Source organism: Plectrocnemia conspersa, unplaced genomic scaffold, assembly GCF_051122295.1.
Source record: "Plectrocnemia conspersa isolate PC_06_02 unplaced genomic scaffold, ASM5112229v1 ptg000008l, whole genome shotgun sequence".
NCBI lineage: Eukaryota > Metazoa > Arthropoda > Insecta > Trichoptera > Polycentropodidae > Plectrocnemia > Plectrocnemia conspersa.
The window spans coordinates 18,528,015-18,552,571 of NW_028277172.1; the positions used below are offsets into that span (position 1 = coordinate 18,528,015).

The following is a 24,557-nucleotide window of genomic DNA, read 5'->3' on the forward strand; positions in this document are numbered from 1 at the left end:
ATTTGTATAAAGGAAATCGTCAATTTGGAACCTTTTAAATTCGGAGATTAATCAAACTAGCCGCATATTAAGCGTCGTTCCAGATTTCATATAAACAATGACGCTATTGTTAAAAAATATCGATATACACATGTAACTGGACTTTCTCTAAAATTTTGTATTAAAGCAAAAAATCTAAATTACCAGTAACAAAAAAAAAAAAGAAAACATAAACAAAGGGCTATTGTTGTTATGATTTATTTGATAAAACGTAAACTAATTATTTAGTAAAATAATTTTTAATTATACTGTACAGGTGTGCCAACTTAATGCGTTTTTGTGTTATAATGTTATAAACATTGTGCTGATTTGATATGGATTAAATCTCAAATTGATCTCTATTTTCTATATCTATTTTTGAAAGATACGCTCAATGTTACGAGAGCGAAAGGGAGAGAACTATTCGAGCGGAATCACCGTGTGGGTTGAAAGAATATCAACGAGTGGGCGATCGAGAAACCTCTGCGGTGCTTATTTGGCGATAGAATGTTGGCGAATAAATAAAGAAGCAATAAACGCAATGCGAGTCACGCTTTGGAGGCGAGACAAACGAGACAAAAATTTGATGGAAATAAAAGATCATCTAGCGTGAAGTATACAATGGAACCGTGTTACTTTTAATTAAAAAAATAGAGAGCATAATATAGTATGCATTATTTTCGTAGCTGTACCTAGCGTAACACATGATAGCAATCAACAGATAAACTTAAATGTTATTCAATTATTACCAGCAAATGTTACTTATTTAACCGTAAATTTTATTGTATATAACATATTACATAAACATAATTAAATAAATCATTTTAATTTTTAAGTTGTCCGTAAATAGAGTGTGTGTATTTAAATTGTATGTTTAAGTGATTTACGTAGCCAATGTTATAATATTATATGACTGTTGGTCTAACGTTATTATAATAAATAGCCCAATTTTTTAGCAATATTGTTAGCAATAGCAACGAGGTAACAATCAATACATATGTGTAGATACTGTAACAGCAAATATTTTATTAATTGTAATCTATTTTATTATGAAACTTTTAATTAATTTTAGTTTAGGATGATATTATTAATAAAAATAATGATATTATTAATAAAAAAATATAATAGTAATTGACATACAGATGAAAAACCTAATGTCATGTATTTTAAGTATAGAGAAAAATTGTTACACATTCTTGCTACAGTTACATATTGTAGTAAGTAGCCTACCATCTGAAATTGTGATGGCACTTTAAAAACCATAGAGCAGTATTCCGTGCTTAATCAATGTTATTCCATTTGAAATCTACAATGGTTTGGGTGTAGAATCCCTTTCAAGTAGGTAGGATATTTATTTATTTAATTTAATTCTACGTGCAGGGCATAACAACTTATGTAAAAATATATATTTATAGAACAATTAGGTACTCACTATCGTGAGGTACCGAGGCTATCGAGTGTGCGGATACCGGACCCTCAACTTTTTGGGTTTTAAATATTATTTTTGCTTCGATCTGATTTTTTTAAATATATTTTAAAATTGAATGGTTCAAATTAGACATTATTATTTATTATTTTCATACAGTGAAATCTCAATATAGCGAACTTCACGGAACCAATGAATAAATTTCGGTATACTAAAAATTCGTTATAATGAATGTATGGAAGATGATATATTTTTATTTTATTTTTAATTACCATATTAATCGGATCGTTTTTTGTTCATTTTTAAGGATACTGTATGAAACACAATAAAATTTGTGAATAAAATGTTTTATAAAAGAAGTTTGCGGGTCAGCGAAACACCTGAAATGTCGCTTTTGAACACATCTAGCACAAGCCAAGTCAAGGACGAACTGAATTCGGAGAAATATTGTGTCACCTTGCAACGACATTTTTAATCAAACCCATCGAATCAAAATATTCGTTATAATGAGATCAGTCTTCGTTACAACGAAAAAAAATTATAAAAGTTTTTCAGGGACAAATTTAAGATTCGTTATACTGGGAATTTCGTTATTTCGGTATTCGTTACAAAGAGATTTCACTGTGTTAATTTTTTAAATAGGTTTGTAGAACAGTTCCAGGGAAGGATATTGCGTAATATGCTACTAAAGTGTAAAGCGAGAATACGCTGCGTGGATAGAGCAGCGTCAGATGCACTTTTTGGGATACTAAGTAAGTGGATGTATGAAATGATAGCGGAATATTATTTAGGAGTCCATTAAGCACCTTAATTGAGTTAAATAATGTGGTTGTGCTTCGAGATATTTTAGTATTTATTTTTATATTAGGGCACATAATGTGATAATAAATCATTTTATCGTATTTTAGAAAAATAATATAATCAAATTTGAGCGAATTTTTCAAGGAACAAATTAAATAAAAAAAAATATGTTATTCTTTCTTAATTTCTCAGGACCACCTATAATTAGACTATTTATTTTATCCATTGGATGTTTAAAAATATTTTCTTTTCTTATAAGCGTAAACATAATAGCATAAAAACGTAGACCTTACTAAAACAAATGCGCTAAAAGGTCAGTGCCGAATGCGAAGGAATGCTGAACAGGTACTAAGAATCCTTGGGTTCACATTCCATAGAATGACAACAAAGTCAGTTTTACTGATTTTGAATCATCGTCACGTATCAAACAATAGAAAATACAGTTAGATAAAAAACTTTTACACCGGAAAGTATATAATGAAATGGGCCCGACTATTTGTTTGTGTATTTAAAAAATATTAGCGCGCTTTATCTATTATACATCGGTCTTAAAGTCGCGATGGCGGCAAGCCATTAAGAGTGAAATGCGATATATGTTAATTATATTTAACGATTTCCATTCTATACTCCTACACTTGTATTTATGATTTGAAATGATTCTGGTATGCTGTACTTTTAGATGTATGCTGCAGTATTACTCAACCTGTCTTGGACAATAAATATACTGTGATTTTGACACGCTAGTCACAACTGTAAATATATATATAGCAATTCTTCACCGTCAAATTATCTAAACAACATAATTAGATCTAGGACATACTTCAATCAAAAACAACTTAATTCACACAGCTATTGATGCAACACAGCCAAAACAATACATACGAATTTTGCAACATTTTATGATACAATGGCAAACATTGAGTAATACCAAAAAACATTAAAACACTACTTTTCTAACACCCTGTAGTTTCTCCCACCTGCTCAGAGGATCGGAATGCACCTGAAGCGGTACAGTCGCACCTATTGCAATTCAAACAACAAATGTAACATAATTTGCAACAACACACACACTGATTCTTAAACTATAACATATAATCTTTAGAAAATCTAATGCACTTAACAGTACGTATACGGAACGTACCGAAATAATAATTATACCCACTCCACAAATCGCTTTCGCATATAAAATTCGACCTATACCGTAATAACGATAATAATGAAGCGACTATCCGGATCGAATCAAAAATTTACAGTTTCCTAACTTAAAATGCTAATTTTATTATCAGATTCATGAATATTCATCTTTCGGTTTGGGTTCAAGAGATTTTCTTTGTAGATTTGGGCGCGTGTACAGAAAAAATTAAACAAGTTTGCTTATGTGTGCGTTAAACGGGGACCGAGAGCGAAATTAACGACCTCGCCCGATTGGCCTTATTTTATGATTTTATCGATCAACTTTGAGATATTAAGGTCATTTTTTGGACCGGAGGAACAGCTGATTCGATAAAATTGCAATCGATCAACATTTGTCGCTTGAACACATAACTCAACACTAATTCTCAAATTGGTAAATTTGATATATCTTCTGAATGGAATGTCCAATATATAAAAAGGGTAACCCATTGATGCATTCGAACTAGAATAAATTATCTTCATAAATCATCCTTTTGTATCGAAACTAATGATCCGCTAAAAAAAGTTAGGGCTGTTTACACGTTACCTCTATTTAGTTTATCTATGTTTTATACAATAAAATGGCAACAACGGCCCTATACAAAGTAAGCTATAGTATTGCACTTGCAGGTAAATGGCATACAATTTTATATATACTCATAAAATTCAAGATGCGTCAAAGATATTTTTTACTGTTTGTTTACAATTTAAAATCTTATGAATAAATTTATATAGCAACTGATTTTAAGACTAAAGTTATGTTAAAAATATATTAGATACGACAAAGGGCGTTAAAAATCTTCTATTTTTATCTGTTTTTGTTGAATTAATATAATATATTAATACTCCTAATCTATCGTAGAGGTCATTACTTTATTACTAAACCAATATATCATGAAAAATGTGTGTAGTGATAACATGAAATCATGATAAAATCTGTGAACGGAACAGTGTTACAAAATTTTGATTGTCATTGTTTTTCATAAATATGCATTAGTTTCTGGAAATTTAGATCATTTTTTGTGTATATATAATATTACATTGAAATGATAGATGGCTATCGTATGACAATGTTTTTGTTAGATTGTTTGAATTATAAGAAAATATTCTTCCATATTCTTCTACAATTATTTTATTCCATTAACAGATTGTTTCAAAAATGATAAATGAAGTTAAATTGCTTATTAAAGTATATTTTTATGTTACAGTGAATATTTATTAATATTTTTCTTACCAGAAAAGTTATATTTTCACTGCTATTTCAGTGACATTCCTAAATTATTTCACTAGTATATAAAATATACATATGTATACGTATATTTCCACTAGAAAAAATATAATTTAACACACAAATTTAAAGATATCTTCGGATATTTGCTTATTATTATTTGAACATTTAATTAAATGCCTGTCTCTGGACTTTTTGCAGCAACCGATTCTTTCGATGAAATTTTCGATAGATTTCGTACATTTCGGACGGTATTGGATGCTGGGTTTTAGGTGCTCCAACCGCGTTTAATCAAATGATATTAGAGGCCAGTTGTTCCCGCTTGAATTTGGCCAGAAAAAAGAATGAAATACTATGAATTTTAATGAAATCGAAACATTAAAAAACGACTACTGACTGGCCAACTTTCCTCCCCCCCCCCCCTTTGAAAAAGCTAAAACTACGCCCTTGATTCTAAACCAGAAATTCGCTGGTTATCCCTTAAAAAAATTTATGCTACAAATATTTTTTTAAATATGTCATTTCAGTGAAATTATATCGGAATACATTTTCACAGGTAGAAATACATTTTTACTAGTGAAAATACAATTTATAGGCGCTAGTGAAATTATATTATGCTCTAAAATGTCTATAAAACTGTATTAGAAATTTTTAAAACGTCCATTTTCTGCTTAAACCAAAACCTAACCTAATGAAAGTGTTGAAGCTAATTATAATTTTAGAACTTTCATTAGGTAAAATCCAAAATATTTCTCTTATTAGTAAATAGGTGGAAGAAAAAGTACAAATCACTTCTCGCATATTGCTCTATAGATATGAGTGCTTATCATAGTATATTCAAGTGATTCTTGATATAGGAGTATTAGCCAAAGTATATTCAAACCAAATTTTGGTCAATAGGAAGATGCAAAAACAATTATTATGTCAAAAATTCACGTCAAAAGCAATAAAATCGTGCCAGTGCCATCGCAGTGGGAATTCTCGTTCAAGCGTTCCCTCTGCGACGGCACGGTTTTATTATTTTTGACGTAGATTTTTGATTTCAGAGAAGGGATATTTACGCCCTCCTGTTGGTCAAAATTCTGTTTAGATGTACTTCACACGATTCTCACTTATTGTAAGTCGTAATATTGCTATGTAAATATGAACGTTAGATGACTGAGCGTTTCCACTACGATGGCACGATTTTATTGCTTTTGACGTGGATTTTTGCTTTCTGAGAAGTGATAATTGTTTTTTTGCGCTCTCCTATTAGTCAAAATTCGCTTTAGATTGCGTCATTTGATTCTCACTTATTATAAATCGTAATATTGTTATAAAAAGTCTTAATATGAACGTTAGATGACTGAGCGTTTCCACTACGACGGCACGATTTTATTGCTTTTGACGTGGATTTTTGCTTTCTGAGAAGTGATAATTGTTTTTTTGCGCTCTCCTATTAGTCAAAATTCGCTTTAGATTGCGTCATTTGATTCTCACTTATTATAAATCGTAATATTGTTATAAAAAGTCTTAATATGAACGCTAGATGACGCCCCCTTGAATTTGGTTAGAAAAATGCATGCCATTTAATGAAATACTATGAATTTGAATGAAATCGAAATATTAAAAAAACGATCATTGACTAATAAACGTTCACCCTCCCCCCTTGGAAAAAGTTGGAACGACGTCACTGCATTTGACTGCATTATTGCCAGCTGTCTGATTTACAGTGCTGCCATCATATGAAACTCGAATTGGATCACCCTGCCAATTCTACACGATTATATTACTTACTAATAATTTACTTTTCACAAAATTATATTTAACTATTTAGTTGGGTCTAACATAACAATAAAACATACGCAAGGGAGAAGTTGTAACATATAAATGAACGAACAATAATTTTGCATGGAAGGATAAACAAATCGTAATCGGATTAGGCGTGGCTTATTAAATAGGTACTATTCTTATATAGTAAATTTCTATATTATGTATAAAAAAACTGGTGAAAGGAAAACAAATGAGATGTTTAAATACATAATTAAAAATCATATCTTCATATGGAAGATTGCTTCGAGAAATACCATACGATTATTTACTTTTTTTTTATTAAATCTTCCGTTGTAACCTGACGTAAGCCCAATGTGTTACAACGGGGTAAATCTTTAACAACTGAGTAAGTTAATCAGATATAATGAATACTTACAACAAGTAAGTATTTACCACCAGACTGAAAGTCAGGGAATTGGTCACATCTATATTAATAATTATAAATTATTATGTGTTATATATAATAATTTATAAACAATAGATGTCACTGTAGCTGGGCCGTTTTTCTTAAAATAGCGCATTTTTTAAAATAAAAATTCTTTGGCTCGAACCCGCAACTTCAGAGTAATTAGTCTGAGACGTAACGGACTACGCTATTCCGTCCTAAAAATAACCAAACGTCAAGTATATAAATATGTAAGTAATTATAATGTACATACATACATAAATATATTTAGTGTTTTATATATTTAAGTAAAAAAATAGCAACAATGAATTACTTGCGATTAAAAATATATTGTGAATTACAATAGTGAACAATTAACTAAATACTATTTATAAGGATATAGCGAAACATTCGTTCTTTTGTCATTGCATTTTTGGGTGTTTTTTTTTAGGAAGTGGTCCCAACATCTGGAACGTGTACAAGGTATACCCTAAAATAAATAATAGGTAAGAAGCCTAATTATTATGATTCGCGGTGGATTCAATAAGAAAAAGTTTTAAGCCACATATAATTAGTAATATTCATGTTTTATATGTTATCCCAATAAAAAATGAGATCATCAACCCTTCGTTTGCGATGACGTCACCCACGTATTGGAAACTTTTTTGAGGCACGTTCCCGAATTTTGAACTCAGTGACCGTTGCAGAGAATGCCCACTTTGGTAATCATTTTTTGCCACATCAAAACCGCATCATTTTGACCGACAATCGAATCGTGATTCGTTGCTTTTTGCTGTTTCTGTCAATTATTTGCGTTAGATAAGCACGAATGCAATAGTTACATTACACAATAACCATTAATCGCGTAACGATGAAAAATAAACGATTTCCACCTAAAATTCAAACAAGGAAATACCAAGAATTTTATTTTTACAAACACCCATTTAGCTTATCATCCTATCAATTTTTTTTTAATAGGAAACCGACGTTTTTCAATCTATATTGCAACCAAATAATATTTGCATAAAAATATAATACTAAACTTTATACAAAAACACATATTAACTGTGATACTAAAAAAACAAGAAATAAACTCTTTAATTAGAATACATGTACCATGGTTTAATGGTTTAACATTATTATTATCACAAAGTTTCACTGCACGTGAATTGGATACCGTTAATTTGTCTACATAAATGGTATGTATGCTTATATAACTGAATTATTAAAATACTTCGTGACCCACTGAGAGAGCGTCTCATTCTTGGCTATCAAAAATTTGGGTCGCGACCCACGATCGAGAAGATATCTTACCCTTCGAACAAGAAAATGTTTACTTTACTAAACTTTTATTTTAGACACTCAATAGCTTCGATGCCAGATTTGGTGATACTAGTAGGTTTTGAAGCCGTTCTACCCACGAGTCCCACCCATTCGGGGCATTGCCACTTGGCTACTGTTGTTCTCGAGTATTTATCTTTTGGAGGTCGACGCAGAATCAGCAATTCCTCTTAACGGTTCTGCGAGACAATTCACTTGTGGGTCATGCGGGAAAGCGAAAGCAAGACTCGCCAAAGCAAATTATTTTGTTTGCTTCGAGCAGTGTGTATGGGCGAGCCTGGCATTCCATCGGAGCCAAATGCCGATCGTTTCTGCGGCTAGAACTAACCGGTGTTATATCACACAGGCTCTTTCTGATATATGTGTGTGTAACTAATGAGATACACGAATATAAAAATGTTAAATCCGACCCAGCTTTAGCGCGAGAATGGTGGTGGAATCAAGGTTTTGAATGGATTTTATAGAGGTTGGCATTTGGCATTAACATTCCTGGTCTTAATAAAAAGTAGATTTGGTACTGAAAATTCTTACAATTGATTAAGATAATTAGCAAAATATATTTATAAAGATTTTTATATAATTTCAGTACAATAAAAAGCTTCCAAAAATAAAAAAAATCCTTTGCACTATCAACAATTCTGACTAGAAACCACTACGCCTATTTATTTCCACAGAAATTGCACATACCTATGCATTCAAGTCGCTAAGTAGTATACATGCGTTTGCAAATCTCTCTATATATAAAAGGAAGTTCAGTTTCTCTTCTATTTATATGTCCGCGAATATTTCTAAAACCGATTGTCAGATTTCCAGATCATTTCAACATCTTAATGACATCGTTTTCTATAAAATCACTATTAGGTTTTAAATTAAATTGTGATTTATGAGCTACCTGTATAATGCAGTGCAATTATTTTAAAAGTTTTGTGTCCAAAAAAAACTCAAGAGACAATCCATCATAAAACAGTTTTGGGACCACAATTTGGCCCGTACTCCAAATTCTGCGGATTCTTGAGAATGTAAGTATCTTGATGAACAATTCGAATGTTCCAATTTTTTCACCGCGTGATCTAACACCGCGTAACTCCGGTCGTCACGCATAACGGTTTTCCAACGTTTGAGTAACAGTTTCGCTTATAAAACACAAATACAAACAAACTTTATAACAAGACCTCTTAAGAAATGATAATAAGTCCGCATTTTTCACTAAATATATATTACATCTAACCATGCATCTTAATTGAGAAGATCGGTGTTAAACGATTGTGAAGTATGTCGAATATTATTGTATAGAAAAATATTCTGCGCAGATGTGAAAAATTTAACATTTTACTTAAATAAAATTGTATCTTTCATAAAAACATATTAGCATAACGAAGATATAGACGTCCATTAATAACTTATTAATATTTCCGAACAAATGCATTAAATAAATATGGACCTTACTTTAACAAAGATAGGATCGGTATTAAATTAACTTACATAACATACAACTCCTCCAGATCACACATTCCATAGAAAACGACATACAGTAAGATGTATATTAAACGAAAAAAAGAGTCTGATTCCGCCCGAATCATCGGCATAAATAACACTTTGCTTTGGAATAAAAAATCTCATTAAGGGGAGCTACGCCGAATCGACCGAGGCGAGCCTTAGAAGATCGAGCGAAAAAAAAGCAGCCGCTTTTTAAAAATTTAAATAGAATATTACTTTGATGCAATGCTTATTTTTACTTATATGTGAAATGCTGCGAACGTTGAGAATGAAACATTTCTGGATTTCTGAATTTCACAAGAGCGATTCTTTATGAAGCAAATAAGCGAAACGCTCGAAATGGCACATCCTTTTTTACGAAATTGTTCTAAGAATAAATCAAATTTCCTTATATCCTACGCAAATGACAAATAATTAATATTTATAAATATATTTTTTTTTAAATTAAATTCCTATTTTAAAACATTTTTTACCTCTTTACTTTTTTTATTAAGATTTTCTTAACAAAGTTACGATTTTTTTATGTTTTGAATAGGCGTCATTTTGAAAAAAAGATGGCGGAAAAGATTTGCTAACGAATTTAGCCGAGTTAAAATACATTTCTACTTATTATCTAAACTATGGCAGTTGTCGTGTCCTCAAAAACTCACATAAATCGCCAAAAATGTAAAAAAATGTTTTACGTTTTTAACTTTTTTCTTTCAGGCTATTTTAATTTTTTACTTATCGACATTTTTAGATATTAACTTATATCTAAAAAAATAAACGTTGAAAATAATATTTTGAATATTTTCTAAACGTTTTTAACTTTTTTCTTTCAGATTATTTTATTTTTTTTACTAACCGACATTTTGAAATAATTGTAAATTTTTTTTAATGAAAATGTGAAGAGAAAATGTTTTAAAATAGAAATTAAATTAAAATATATTTTTTTTTTTATTTGTTTGTCATTTTTTGTAATTTGCATGAGATATAACGAAATTTGAGGACCCGGTATCTAACTGCCGTAGTTTTAATCATTTCGATATGAAACTTGTTATAAAAATAGCTATTGAAAATATCTCGGCGACTTGTAATTCAATATAATCCAGTCTCTTGTTTTATAATGGCAGCTATTCAAATAATAAATAAATCATAGTAAAAAAAGTAAATAGATACTGTTTTCGATTGAAACTCTTGTCCTTTTAATAATATTATTTTTAAAAGATAATAATCTCGACAATAAAATACCAACTTCTAATCAAATTCAAGTTTAGTCCATTAAAACACATTATGGATCATCGCCTATTAATTCTCATATATCTCACAATGTCTCACAATTTCAACGTGAAAAGTTATGCTAACACAAATCAAGTGTCACGGTCAAGGCCATTTTATAATTTATTATGCAACGTCAAAAGAGTCACTCACCTGGAACAGTGTCTCCATTGAAAGTTATCTGAACGGTGTGATCTGCTGCTTGATGAGGCGTGAACGCAGCCAAGAATCTCTGACCGCCCAACGCTCTCACCGACGACGTCACTCTACCACCATTTACCAATATTTCAAGATTGCCCGATCCAGCGTGTGATCCATCAACTATAAAACAACAATAAAAATAACACCATGACCTTTAAAACATCAATTAAAATGAATCCTAGAACTCACTTTCGAATTCTACTGGTTTACCAACAACTCCATCTGGAATATCTTGCACGTGAACGTTGCTAGCACCACCTTTCTCCGAATAATGTGCTCTATAATGAAATAAAATAAACATATTAAAAAACATATTAGGATAATGATTAATTATGATTAGTACCTAAATCTGGAATGTGTGGCATCAGTTTCAATCAGCGAACTGTTTAACGCCCCCACGGTCTCGCGTGGAGGCTTACTTGATAAAAAAGAGTGTTGTGTCTGCTTAAATGCACCGTCTTCTGTGGCGTCTCTGCGTGTGTAAGATGTCGAAGAATTTATAATATGACTGCGTGACGTTTGACTATAATCTTTTCCGTAATATCGCTCCGAATCAACTTCATCTTTGACGACTATATTCGGTTTCAGATCAATGTGCTTTGGTTCTCCAACCATTTTGTCCAATTCGCTGTTGAAGTGCTCTTCGCTGTAAGAGGCAAACTTGTTCAGTTGAGTGTTGCGTCTCGTTTCGGAGTCCGCAGTCGATCTTTCGTACGTGAGGTCGGTATTGAGTTGAGTTTCGGCTAAATTTGCCAAAGACTCCAAACTGAAATGAATATGGAATTAAAAAAATGAACAGATAATTTAATATAAATAGTAATAATCCAATGAAACTACCTATTGGCACTCATGAGATGCTTTGTTTTGGCAATGGCATCCCAAGAGTCTCTTCTGGACGATCCTTTCAATCCGGATAATCTTAAGTTTGAACTAGTATCAACTCCAGATTGTTCGACGCCTGTAATAAAAGCATTTAAATTATTATTTTCACCTTAAAGAAATCAGTAGGTTCTTATATATAAGACAGTTTTTTTTGCTAAAAACAAAATGAACTCAAATTATATAGTTATATTTCTGAAATTCATATAAATAAATCTAGTTTGACAGATAATTCTCTAAAATGCTCCTCGACCTTTTTTTTATTCTGCTTTAAACCCTTTTAATTATTAACACCGGTTATATTGGTAATCTCATTGTCTGAGTAGTGATAGGAACAGGTTGCCTATCCCTGTTTGTTAAACCGAAAAACTTTTCTTTGCTGACACTACATTTTAATGTGTATAATATTTTATTATCATTGTTCGTTTGTATGTTTGCAGAATCAACGAGTCATAAAAATATCTATCTTATTTTTTACTTGTCAATGATTAGCCTGATTTTTGTATCAGATAGCTCAAAAGTGTTGAAGGTTTCAAATAGTGCTTGTATATATGTCTATGTCATAAGACCTCTTACTCTATCTAGCATTACGCAGTAATATATGTCTTCATCATAAAAACCTCAACAATCAGAAAGCATTTTGCAATCAAAGGTTATTCAATTTTTCAGATAAAATCTCCACTACCTATAAGGATTAAATAGATCTATGAAATATTGGTTTTAATAATTTCATTTCATAAAGATAAAAGTTGTTATTGTATTGTTTTGATTTTCTGAAACTAAAAGGTATCAAGAAATGCGTTTAATCAAGGACATCGTTAACATAAAAATAAAAAAAACATTGAAGACAAAATCTGTATTTAGTTATCAATGGATGATTAAACAGAGTTGTAAATACAATAAACATACCTGGACTCTCATTCCTAAGTGATCTATTCATCACATTCTTATCGTCATCTTGACTGCTATATGTAGAATGCATGCGATAATTCGACGTCTTTTCAACAACCCTATTTGTCGTTAACGATGGACTGTCTCTGCCGACTTTGGTCGATATATAAATAGGACTAGCAGCTCTATAAAAAAAAATCAATTACACCAATCATCAGAGACATAAACAGAAACATTACAAGAATCTTCTAATACCTATTTATGGGACTTCCAGTCCGTCCTACAGGACTAACCGTTCTACCGATCGGACTCGCCGTTCTATAAATCGGACTAGACGTTCTGTTCAAATCATTGCGATCGCCCAAATACTTTGTCGTTATAGGACTAGAACTATTCAGCGGACTTTCAGATCTGTATTTAGAGCTGGTGTTCATATCTGATGATTTTGTGATTCTAGTGGTAACGTAAGTCGAGTCAGTAACATCTTGACTCGACTTCTGTATGTTATAATCGTCGTTGTATGACTTGTATGTGTTTGCTTCGTCAAATTTACTTTCGTACAATTTACTCTTATTAAAATCATTGTACGAAGATTCGAAAGGACTTCCTTCTCGGTATTTTGGCGCTGAAAATGAATTATAATGTGATAAATCAGCTTTATATGTACGCACAGATTGATAAATGACAATTTAATACCTGGACTCGTCTTCCTTACTGGACTTTCTCTGGATTTTGCACTCCTACTCTTATGTGATCCAACGCGCATCATAAACGGAGAACCTTTAACGTCATATCCGTTAAAGTAAACGTAAATCTATAAAAATATATTTATCATAAATATCATAATGAAATCTTTCAGGGTATTATTTATAATATATATAAAGTATTACTCTATGCTTTCCATTATCCTTTGGCATGAAAGATACTCTATAAGTGTGTTGATCTAACTTTTCAACGGCACACATCACGCTTCTTTTATCATGAACAATATCAACGTTCAATTCTCCTTTTATTCCCATACCACATCCGCTGGTATCTACGTGGAAGTAATGAGCTTTATGAGCAGTAGCTCCTTCTAATCCGTTCACCGTTATACCAGCAGGATCGAAGACGTCGCATGTGAAAGGTCCACCCTAGAATTATTTAAATGATATATTACACTTATTGGGTATAAAATATTAGCTAATAAATCATACTTGAATATTTTTTCCTTGATATGTAATCGCAATCTCCCATGTTCCAGGCTCATCAGGTTTGAATATAGCACTACTTGTATCATCCACGTGTTGTAAAGGACAGTGTAGAGCCCGCCCCGATGGACTATAAGCTGTGACAAGAATATCTTCACGTTTCGGTGCACCTGTAGCGTTAACCAAAACTTCAACGAGACTACCCAAAGCGCACGGAGCCATTCCTGGTGGAGCGACTGTCACTAATCTTGGCAGCACTCTGAAGAAGAACCTATTATCTACCCTAAATTAAAATATATGATTAATATCATATTGATGTATTTATAATTTAAGATTTAAAGATCAATACCTAATATCGTCAACATCTAATACAATCTCATGCATTCCCACCTTATCCGGCGTGAACACTCCGTGCCCTCTATTTTGCAATCTAGCATGATGCATTTGATCAGCTGGTGTGACAACATAAGCCTTAATCTGCGAGTACTCGAGCTCTTTAGATAGTAGATCTACTCTGAAGTTCATCTATAAGAACATCTTTCAGTCATAATCATTCTGAAGGTGTATATATATTTAATAACGTATATTACAGGTTCTCCGACTCTTCCCGATGTAGATTCAAGACTGATTTGAATCATATCACTAAGGGGCGGTCTAGGTTTAACCCATTGGAAGTGAGCAGCATAAGCCATGACTCCAAGATGTTCCACTTCTCGGTGCGACATGTCTTTGGCCGATAAAATCGGTTGAATGCCCAGTTTTCTACCGGCATCGATAGCTTGGGTTAAATTTTGCTCCCAGTATGAAGAATCAGTTTTTAGTTTCTCGGGCGCTGGTGCAGGACCTCCCAGTCCTTTGATGATCTCGCAGGCTACTCTACCGTCGTTCCAGTCAGTCTATGAATAATAAATAGTATGATTTGTTGCATATTTGATTCGTGATAAGTGAGAGGACTTACAGTGAAGTTTTTCACGGATCGCTCTAACCGTGAGTTAACCCATCTCAAAGTAGCATGAAATCCTGGAGAGTCTGGCTTCATGAAATAGGATAGATAGGTCATTCCTGAGAGCTCGTCTAGCCACGGTGAGGCTAGATATTCGGGCTCTAGGACGCGCGGAACGTTGCACTCTCGTTGGGCTAAATTCATAGCACGCGAGCAGTTTTCTATTGAGTCGTTTGGATCTGAAATAAATGATAAAAATACATATAAAATAATAAAAATAATGATTAAAATATTATAGTAATATTTATGTTGATAATAAATTGTATATTTTAACAATATTTCACAGTTGCATATTTTTTTAGAATTAAGTAGACATTTATTTTACTACTTAATTATTTGTAAAATTAGTAATTAATTTTTTTTTCTTCTTAGGAATCACTTTCTATGTAATTTTGTGTAACGCGACCAGATTTTGATTAAATAAAACAACAGTGTAAGTAGAAAATATCTAAAATAGTTTCGCCAATGATCATAAAATTACGACTTTACGCTTTATCAAATAAATGTTTTTATCAACAAATATAGTACTATAGCGGCCCACATGTGTCACACTGACGGGAAAAATAATGAAATTTAAGTAACCCACAAGATTGATAAGACATCAATGAATAACACATTAAATTTCAATCCCAAACCTTTTATTTAAGGAAACAGTCGTATTTAAAGCACCTTCGAGGATTCAACCTCACCCCTCGCCCCTCCAGAGACTGCAGTTCCTAGAACTGCGTCACATAAATGAAGTCCACGCCCCCAGTGACCATTTTATTTTATTTTTTCGATACGTATGCTTCAAATATTGAATTTAAAATAAATATGTATTTTAATATTATTAATTGTTAAGACAGAGGAATGTCAATAAATCTAGTTTCAAAAGAAGTACATAAAAAAGTCAAAGTATGTACATATTACATAATGTTTCAATTTTGTACCTAAAATGAAATAGTTTCCAATTGAGTCATTCAAGGTCATTCAAATATTTATCATACTTCCAAAAAAAAAATTCATATACTGAAAATTTGAAAAATTGCTTTCGAGAAGGCTGAAATCATCACTGAATGAAAATAAGCTAATATTTGATTATCAATTTGACTTTTATTGAGCAGTTGGGCATAATTTTTCTAATAATTAATAAAAACATAAAATAACATAACAAGGCAGCGTCATAGGACCAAACCTATAATTAATATAACGGATGAAACAACTATAGATGCATTACATAAAGATCCAGGAGTTGCATAGAAATATTTTTAGAAGAGCTTAAAGACCCAAAATAGGTTAAAACAAAGATAGAGCCAACTAGGTATGCTGGCAGCTGTTTCACCCTACGTCTACGGGTTCATAAATCCGTTCTTTGCGCTCATAATCTCACGCTTTGCACTTGAAATCATGCGCTTTGCGCTCAAAACTAATGTAACCAACTAATATATTTTTAGTGAACTTTAGGCGTTTTAAGGATTTTATTAGGTGAAAGAAATCAGACTGTAACTCTTATAACATAGGTGGCCAGACTTAATACAAATATTATTTATATATCACATTCTATTGCAGTTTATATGTTGGTTTAATTTCAAGTCTTTCATTATTTTTTTCAGATTTAAACGAATATTTTGTTTATACAAACGTTTTAGCACGAAATGTAAAGGAGATATTACGACGGTCGACCAGTCGACCACGTAGTTATTTGCGGTCGCCCTTTAAATAAAAAATAATAATGAAAAGATTCTTGCCACCTATATTATAAGAGTTACAGTCAGATTTACTTCACTTATCATTTTAAAACAAATTTGGAAACAGCTGCTTCACTTTATAAAGCATTAGTTGAATACATTTGATTAAACATCTAAATCCATAACTTCAATGGTATCCACCTGATTTCGTATTAAAGATTACTACTGTATCAGTATAACAATTAGCAATACGATTACATAATCACAACATGAATATGCAATGTGGGCGCGCGCCAACAATTAAAAAACTAATCAGACCATATCAAAAAACGCGTTACTTATTAAATTATATCATCAATTAGCATTGATTACGATTGACTGACACTATCTATTTCAGAGTCTACTAATACATACTCAACGATCTCCAGTGAGAGAACAATCCTGGCTTGCAATAGTCCAACAGAGCACTCAGCAAAACTCCGCTGTTCCAATCCGTGGTGAGATTGGAAACTTTGCATTCTGGCAGTACAGCCTGAAGCCAGGCCAACATCAACTTCCTGCAAAACGAAATTTTATTGAACATTAAAGCGTCCATCAAACCATGATGATGATGATGATGCATAAACTAAAATCGTGAATAGATTATGATCTAGGATTTCGAAATTGAGGAAACGACTCAAAGAAACAATAGTGTGTATGTAGATAGATGTACTCGCCTCGGAGGGAATTTGCTTCTGCCGATCTGATATCTGACTATGAGCGACCATATCAGACCCAAAATCAGCTTCAAGTTCCCATTCACGATGTCCACGTTTCCTGAAAGACAAAAATAAATCATGTTAAAAATACAGTGACATAACACGTTTCATGGTCAACCACCATGTTAACTACACTTGTGTGTTTTTTCTTATGGAACAGACCATAACACCTGTAAACGCCTTATTGTAATTAACGTAACTGTTGCGAACTTTATGACTTCGGTTCTGGTAAATTGACAGTTTCGGTCGATATATTTCTCGCTTTGCGACAAATTGAGGCGAATGCTCGTGTTTAGAGGCTGTTAATTTGTTACAGGTGTTGTTGTCAAATTGCTGCGTTTTCTCTGTGAATAAAATGTGTATAGATATGCAAATGTTATCCAAGGTCCAGCATCCTACATCGTCGCATTCTTGAAAACTGCCCACGAAGAACACTGTTCGTCTGCGACGTTTCGAAAAATAATCTACATTTCTAGATTTGCAATCTTACTTTGAGTTACAATTGTGATAACTGATAAATTAATTAATATTATATTTGACCGTTGATATTCGTATGATTCAGTTTAGTTACAATATAATTGTGTTTTTATTTTAGTTGTATGCTATTTTTATTTTATCCATTTGATATTTATTCTCACCCTGAATGATATAATTATGACCAGGCTGTTAATATTTTTTATTCTGGCCCAAAGTTAATTTAAATTCTGACCATTAATTTTTTGCCCTTGGGTTTAAGTTTCTAAACAGGGTTACCATACGCAAAGATGTTATCAGCGGTTTTTAAATTAAACCAAAGTAGTAGATTATAAAAATATCACTACACTAATATAAAAAAATATCATTCTATTGCAAAATATGTATTTAACAAAAAAATGCTTTTAAGGTAAAAGTTATTCGTTTCATATTTCACATTCACTTATCAATAATTTCGTTTATATCATTCAAGTGTAAATACCACACATATCGCTATTTCATCGCACACCTTATAACCACGGATTGATGCTATGGCACTCGCCATGACGTCATCGCAGATTCACTTCACGCTCAAAGAGCAAAGAGGACACGTTCAAAAATGACGTCACTTCCGTCATATCCGATTTCGATATAAATTTTCGAGTCCAGCGTCCGCGAACGCGCTCTCATCGCGCGTTCACAAGTTCGCCTCCTCTTTTACTTTCTTAATTAAATTTTCGAAAACAATTACCACAATGGCTATATTGTTTGAGCATGAAAACGATGCGTTCGAATAATACGATAATAAACGAAACGCCCATTATGCACCCGTGGGAACTTTTCCACAGATGGATGCTGCTGATGATGTACCGAGTTCATTTTCTATGATTAAACATCGGCTTTAATGCGCGATTAATTGCACACTTGCTTTTCTATTTTTCAATAAATTAATTTTGCGCGTTAAAAAAGGAACTCAACGATAGAAATCTTGAAGCGCGGGCTCGCTTCCGGGACGTGCCTAACGTTCCAGTGTTACCAACTGAGAAATTTGTCGGTTGTCCCCTTTCTTTTTTACCCATCGATTACGATATTATAGAGAGGTTTCGAATTCTCAGAAGATTTTCATAGTGAGTTTACAGATAAACTTCTATATTTAAAGTATGCAAAATATATAATATGCACAGTCATTACAATTTATGAACATGAATTTAAATAGAAAGTCATAATTTACAATTTATCAATCAATGTAGATAAGCGTTTGTCTAGTTTGACAGGCTCTTTAGATGCTTTAATATTTATAATGTTCAATGGTCGCTTATTTGAGTCATCTGTTTATAAATAAATTACTTATTTTATATTCTAATGTTTCCTTTTATATAAATGCGCAATTTTTTTAATCAATGTGAAAATATAGGTTTAAATTAACATATATCTTAAAATTGTTATGATATACTTTACATGTGTGTAAATGCATAGTTACACTTTAGGACCCTGCTTACATGAATACCGTTTTTAATAGTTCTCCCGATATACATGTACAATATATTATATATAACATTTCATTTGATTCAAATAATGTTATTTTTACTTGAGTGGTAAGATAGTATGTAATGCAAACATATATTTTTAACTTCAAACAAAGAAGTATTTTATTTATATACTTTTGTTTTTTCCGTATGTGTTTATCCTTAACTTGTCAACTCTTTCTGAGGTGCCTTCTGATCTATGTAAATATATCAAGATTAGCTCTTTAAAATCAATCACTTGTTTATTTATGTTTTTATCGGAATATAAATAGAGTGAGAGCAATTAAAATATTGTATAACAATTTTCCTCAAATTTTCATTATTACTCGGAACCACTACGGTGTTGAAATGATTCCACGAACTCAATAAATGAGGATGCACTTTTTCTTCTATAATTTTTTGCTACGCCGGACTAATTTTGCTAAACATAAATCTGACGACATATCCATGAACACGTAAGCAAAAAAAAACATGTTCCTCTTTTACTTTCCTTTCCATTTTATAAAACGATTTCCAAATCTAATTGTAGGCAGCACCAAATTGAATCTCGTTTGGTGTATTTTTAATTATTTTTAAAATCAGACCAGCTGTAGTCGCGTCACAGAGGTCTTTTGTTCTCGGTCAAATCTGGGTTAAGGTCGATTTGACCATACGGTCTCTGAGCCAGCCATCACGGTGAGCAACACTTCTTCCAACTCGTTTTTTAGACAATAAGTACAAAGTTACCAACCGCTGAACCTGGTGCAATGGATGGGACACGAGTTGGTGCTTTGCGAAAAACTCGCTCTCGAATTGCGCAACGATTCAAAGTGTATCAATACCACACGACAAATATGTTAAAAACTATCTTTGTGTTCCATAAAAGGTGTTTTTTGATTTAAAGATTTGATGAAAATTGGGTCAAGGTATTCGTGAATAAACAACCGAATAGTCTCTGACTCACAAACAGCTGATCGAATAGATCCAATGCTCAAAACACAGTGGTTTTTTCAGCTGTTGTACATAACTAAAATGTTTTTGTTCTTTTAGAATATATCGAATATGATCGAATTATTAAACTGATTAAATCTTTGCGTCAAAAACGTAGCACAAAATTCACAAAAATTTGCGGCACACACCTGTTTTAATTATGTGCGTATGAGTTACATACATTTTTTCCACGATATGTAATGCCTTTGTTTTGCATAAATATTACGAAAGGGTGTCCTAGTGCAACTAAGAAAAAATGGAACGGTTGGCATAACATACATTTATATGCGGGAATAGTGCATATTTTTAAAGCAGGGTCCTAATGAGTAACTACACAAAAAATATATTGTTTAAAGAATAACTATAAACTAAGCCACAAAGATACATTTCTCTTGCATTTATAGTAACAACTTGATTTAATTTACTCAATCAATTGAAAGTCACGATTCATAATATTTTCTATCGACAATTAGTGCACAGTAGTGAAGAATATAACCTTGTGATCAGAATTAATGTATTTGCATTAGGTACAATTAGCGAATCAAGTACCTCTTATAGTCTTATAGCATATCGATGAATCATGCAGTGGGTAAGTAAGTAGTCTTTGATCATAGCTGGTGCGCTATTCCACTTAAATCCTTCAGTCTCACTTTTTATAGTAGTTTCAAGTGCACCAAAAAATAGTAACGCTTCTCTGATGTCATCTGAATGAATATATTTCACGGAAACAAGCAACTGAGAAGCAACGAGCTGCGTACGTTAACATATTAACTTAAAAATAAAATAATGGTAAAATTTTGATTTCAAATTCAAGCTTTGGGAACCCATGGATTAAAGAAGTACAGTCTAAAAGACGTAACCTTGTTGAACGGTTGAAGTAAAGCTACTTTTGCGAACTTCTAATAGTAATTGTTTGGTGCTAGTTCGGCTGAACTCTGGTTTGTTCCAATTCGGAAGCGAAATAATGGTTCTTAGTTCCTAATTAAAGTATCTGAAGAAAATGGTTCCTGATTAAAGTGTTTAATTTCTTAATTGTTTAATCGTTTAATTGATTCCTTAAAGGTGTTGTGTAAGAAAATAATGCTCTATACTTCTTTGGATGCATCCAAAATATATTGTTCAAGTCTACTTCTATTTTTACTCGTGACAATCTGTCATAGTTAAGAAGAAGAAAAATGGTTCTCACCTATGTTGACAAGTTTAACACCGTCTGCCTCAATCGCCCTCAGAGCAGCAGTCACATTCTCCAAGCTGTGATGTCTGCTAGCAGGTCTCGCGTGCCAAGAAGGCTTCAGAGGTTTCCCCTGGAGCTGCTCCACCAAAGCGCACAGATGAGTGCCAGACTGCAAATCCTCGGCCAGATCCACCACCTGACAAAACAAAAACATCATTTGAATGCCGTCTACCGAGCGGATTACGTTGCAAATTGAGTCCAATTAGGGTCAAAACTCGGGGTCAATTGACTATCTCCCATTCTTCGCGTATTTCCAAAAGTGCATGGTCTCTTAACGCGCGCGCTTCTCACCAATTAGAAATTTCATAGAGAATGGATCGTTAAGTATATTATTTTAGCATGCACATACAAAATTTGAAGCGCGCATGCGCGTGTCTGCGTTACCTAAACACACCTGTGTATAGTAAACCGATTAGTGAGTATGCATTCCGTAGATATTTTCAATGAATTTCAGTATGTTTAGTGTGTCTTTTTCTTATCTGAGTGCTTGTGCTCCTTCGTGACATGTTTACTATGACATTTATGATACTAAATGTTTTCATTTATCAATGGAAATCCTTATTATTATCTTAAACATCTATGTAAATACATGCTTACATTTTTGTTTGGTTGATCATAGATTGTTTGTTATTTTCATCAATTCTAGAATCATATTAAGAAGTTTAAATAATGTTTAAAGACTGCTTTGTAATGCTTTTACTTGACTCTCGCTAGAAATAGCATATGCAACAATCTTACGATATGAAATTTTACAGAAAGTCTGCTGCGAATATATATAACATTTAGTAACTAAAAAAGCCAATTAATGTACAAATATATAAAATCAATTTCTCGAGTCAAAATAATATGCCAGTTGTAGCACGTTTATTTTACTCAACTGATAAAATAAAAAATCAAAGTTTTGAGCAAAGAAAATCACCGAACATATAAATCTGTTTAAAAATACAGGCGGCCCTCGACTTTCGCACAATTCGCTATTTCGTACATTTAAAAAAAACATTTTTTTTTAATTTTTTTTTTAAAAAACGATCTGATAGCGGTGAATCTTTTGCTTCAATCGAACGTTCGTATGATACAAACAGGTCTACGATATGTTCAATTTTGCAAAATAAAAATATAATTAAAGAATACGTTCAAAATTGGAAGATTGTGATATCTCAAGTGCGTGGGGCGATCAATAAAAACATAGCATGTTATAAAATACTATATGAAGAAAAGAAAAAGAACATTGGAAAACAGTTAACTCTTGATAAATTTTCAAAGGAAACACCCGCAAACCCCACTTAAAAGTGTCTCTTAAACGCCTCTTAAACATCTTATATTTACTTGATAAATAAATATTTTAAAATACACACAATTTCAATTTTTTTTACTTCCCTCGACTTTCGTACATTCAACATTCGCACATTCGCACACATTTTCAGGAACCAATTATGTGCGAAAGTCGAGGGCCGCCTGTATACCAATGTCAGACTTTCAAGTCTTCTTACTTCTTCAGTGAATATAAATAATTTTATTCATGCGAAGGCCTGTTCCGCTATATGTTGTTTAAATCTTAAGTTAATGAGAATAATATGTATATTATTAATAGAATAAATCATGATAATCAATCTCATTATTTAATAATATAAAGGGCGTAAGTCGCATCTAATAATGTATTATTATTATTTTTATAACTGCTTCACCTCACGCATGTGTTATTAAGGCATCTTACACGTAATTTATTTATTTATATAATAGAATAACCTCATATAACTACACCATGTCGTCACTGGTAATTCAGGCAGATTTCGAAAAGTTGCCTCAATTTACATATCATCGTTTGACATGAGGGAGAAAAAATACACGTACATCTTCTGCTACACACGATAACGTACATATTAATGTTTGAATTAATGTATTTGCTCACGCACGCCTGTAACAATAAGGCAAAAAGAGGAACGGCACCGGCATTCTTCACCTTTGAGGCCAGACTCGGATGGCCTAGCGATGATATCATTAGATCTTCAGAATATGACCTTCTTAGTTTGCGGTACAAAACCGTGTGTGAAATAAGAAAATAATATAATGCCATATTATTGTGATTGGTATATCTGAGTTTAGGATTTTTAGCAAAGCTTTTTATATTTTGAATATTGTGTAATATAATATTTTTGAAAGGTATAAATTGTACTATGATATGACAGTTCAAATGAGACCTAAAACCTTTGAGTAATAAATTCATGATTGAAATGTTTATTAAATTTTATTAATTACTAGTAGGTATTTTCTAATTTATGCTGTAACCGCTTAATCCCTATGAACGAGTAAATTCGCCAAAAATATGTGATCCAATTTCCCCATGGACGAGTTAACTCGCACGTTTTAGTATTGACTTTGATTTACGATGTGGACGAAACTCTTGATGATCAAGTATACTCGCTAACTGAAAGTTGAAATTTTCGATATACTCAGTCATTGCCTAGCGTTTATTTAATTATATTACGTTGTTACGTAATTAAGTGACAGGCTTGTTCGAATTAGACGTTACTTTGAACTGACTATCTCTTCTCAGAAGTCAAAAGCAATAAAATCGTGTCGGCGCCGTCGCAGTGGGAACGCTCGGTAACGAGCGTTCCTACTGCTACGGTTGACGACAATTTTATTGAATTTTTAATATAAAATGGTTCAAAAAAGGCTTTTCAGATACCTGTATATAAATATTAACCATTTTTATATCCAAAAGAATTCATACAAGGTATGCTGGTATTTGATTTACTCGAGTCGCATCGACGAGTGTACTTGGAAAAGCATTTAATAAAGCTGCTAGTTGCGAATATACATTCTGGAAGATTCTGGAGAAACTTTT

At 32.3% G+C, this 24,557-nt stretch overlaps 1 protein-coding gene across 2 annotated transcripts in view; it reads right to left on the reverse strand.

The window, feature by feature from the left end:
* The window catches only part of jbug (filamin-type immunoglobulin domains fbug), a 59,405-nt gene that overhangs the window by 23,480 nt on the left and 11,368 nt on the right, over positions 1-24,557 (reverse strand). For both annotated transcript variants that reach the window (XM_088190863.1, XM_088190866.1), the window contains exons 3-17: positions 21,662-21,845; positions 17,486-17,585; positions 17,184-17,326; positions 15,058-15,281; positions 14,690-14,995; positions 14,449-14,624; positions 14,106-14,382; positions 13,800-14,042; positions 13,606-13,723; positions 13,165-13,534; positions 12,928-13,094; positions 11,977-12,097; positions 11,483-11,905; positions 11,329-11,417; positions 11,092-11,259 (exon numbers count right to left, since the gene is read on the reverse strand). In XM_088190863.1, coding sequence (XP_088046989.1) covers positions 11,092-11,259; positions 11,329-11,417; positions 11,483-11,905; positions 11,977-12,097; positions 12,928-13,094; positions 13,165-13,534; positions 13,606-13,723; positions 13,800-14,042; positions 14,106-14,382; positions 14,449-14,624; positions 14,690-14,995; positions 15,058-15,281; positions 17,184-17,326; positions 17,486-17,585; positions 21,662-21,845 — 3,109 coding nt within the window. The remainder of the gene's footprint in view (positions 1-11,091; positions 11,260-11,328; positions 11,418-11,482; positions 11,906-11,976; positions 12,098-12,927; positions 13,095-13,164; positions 13,535-13,605; positions 13,724-13,799; positions 14,043-14,105; positions 14,383-14,448; positions 14,625-14,689; positions 14,996-15,057; positions 15,282-17,183; positions 17,327-17,485; positions 17,586-21,661; positions 21,846-24,557) is intronic.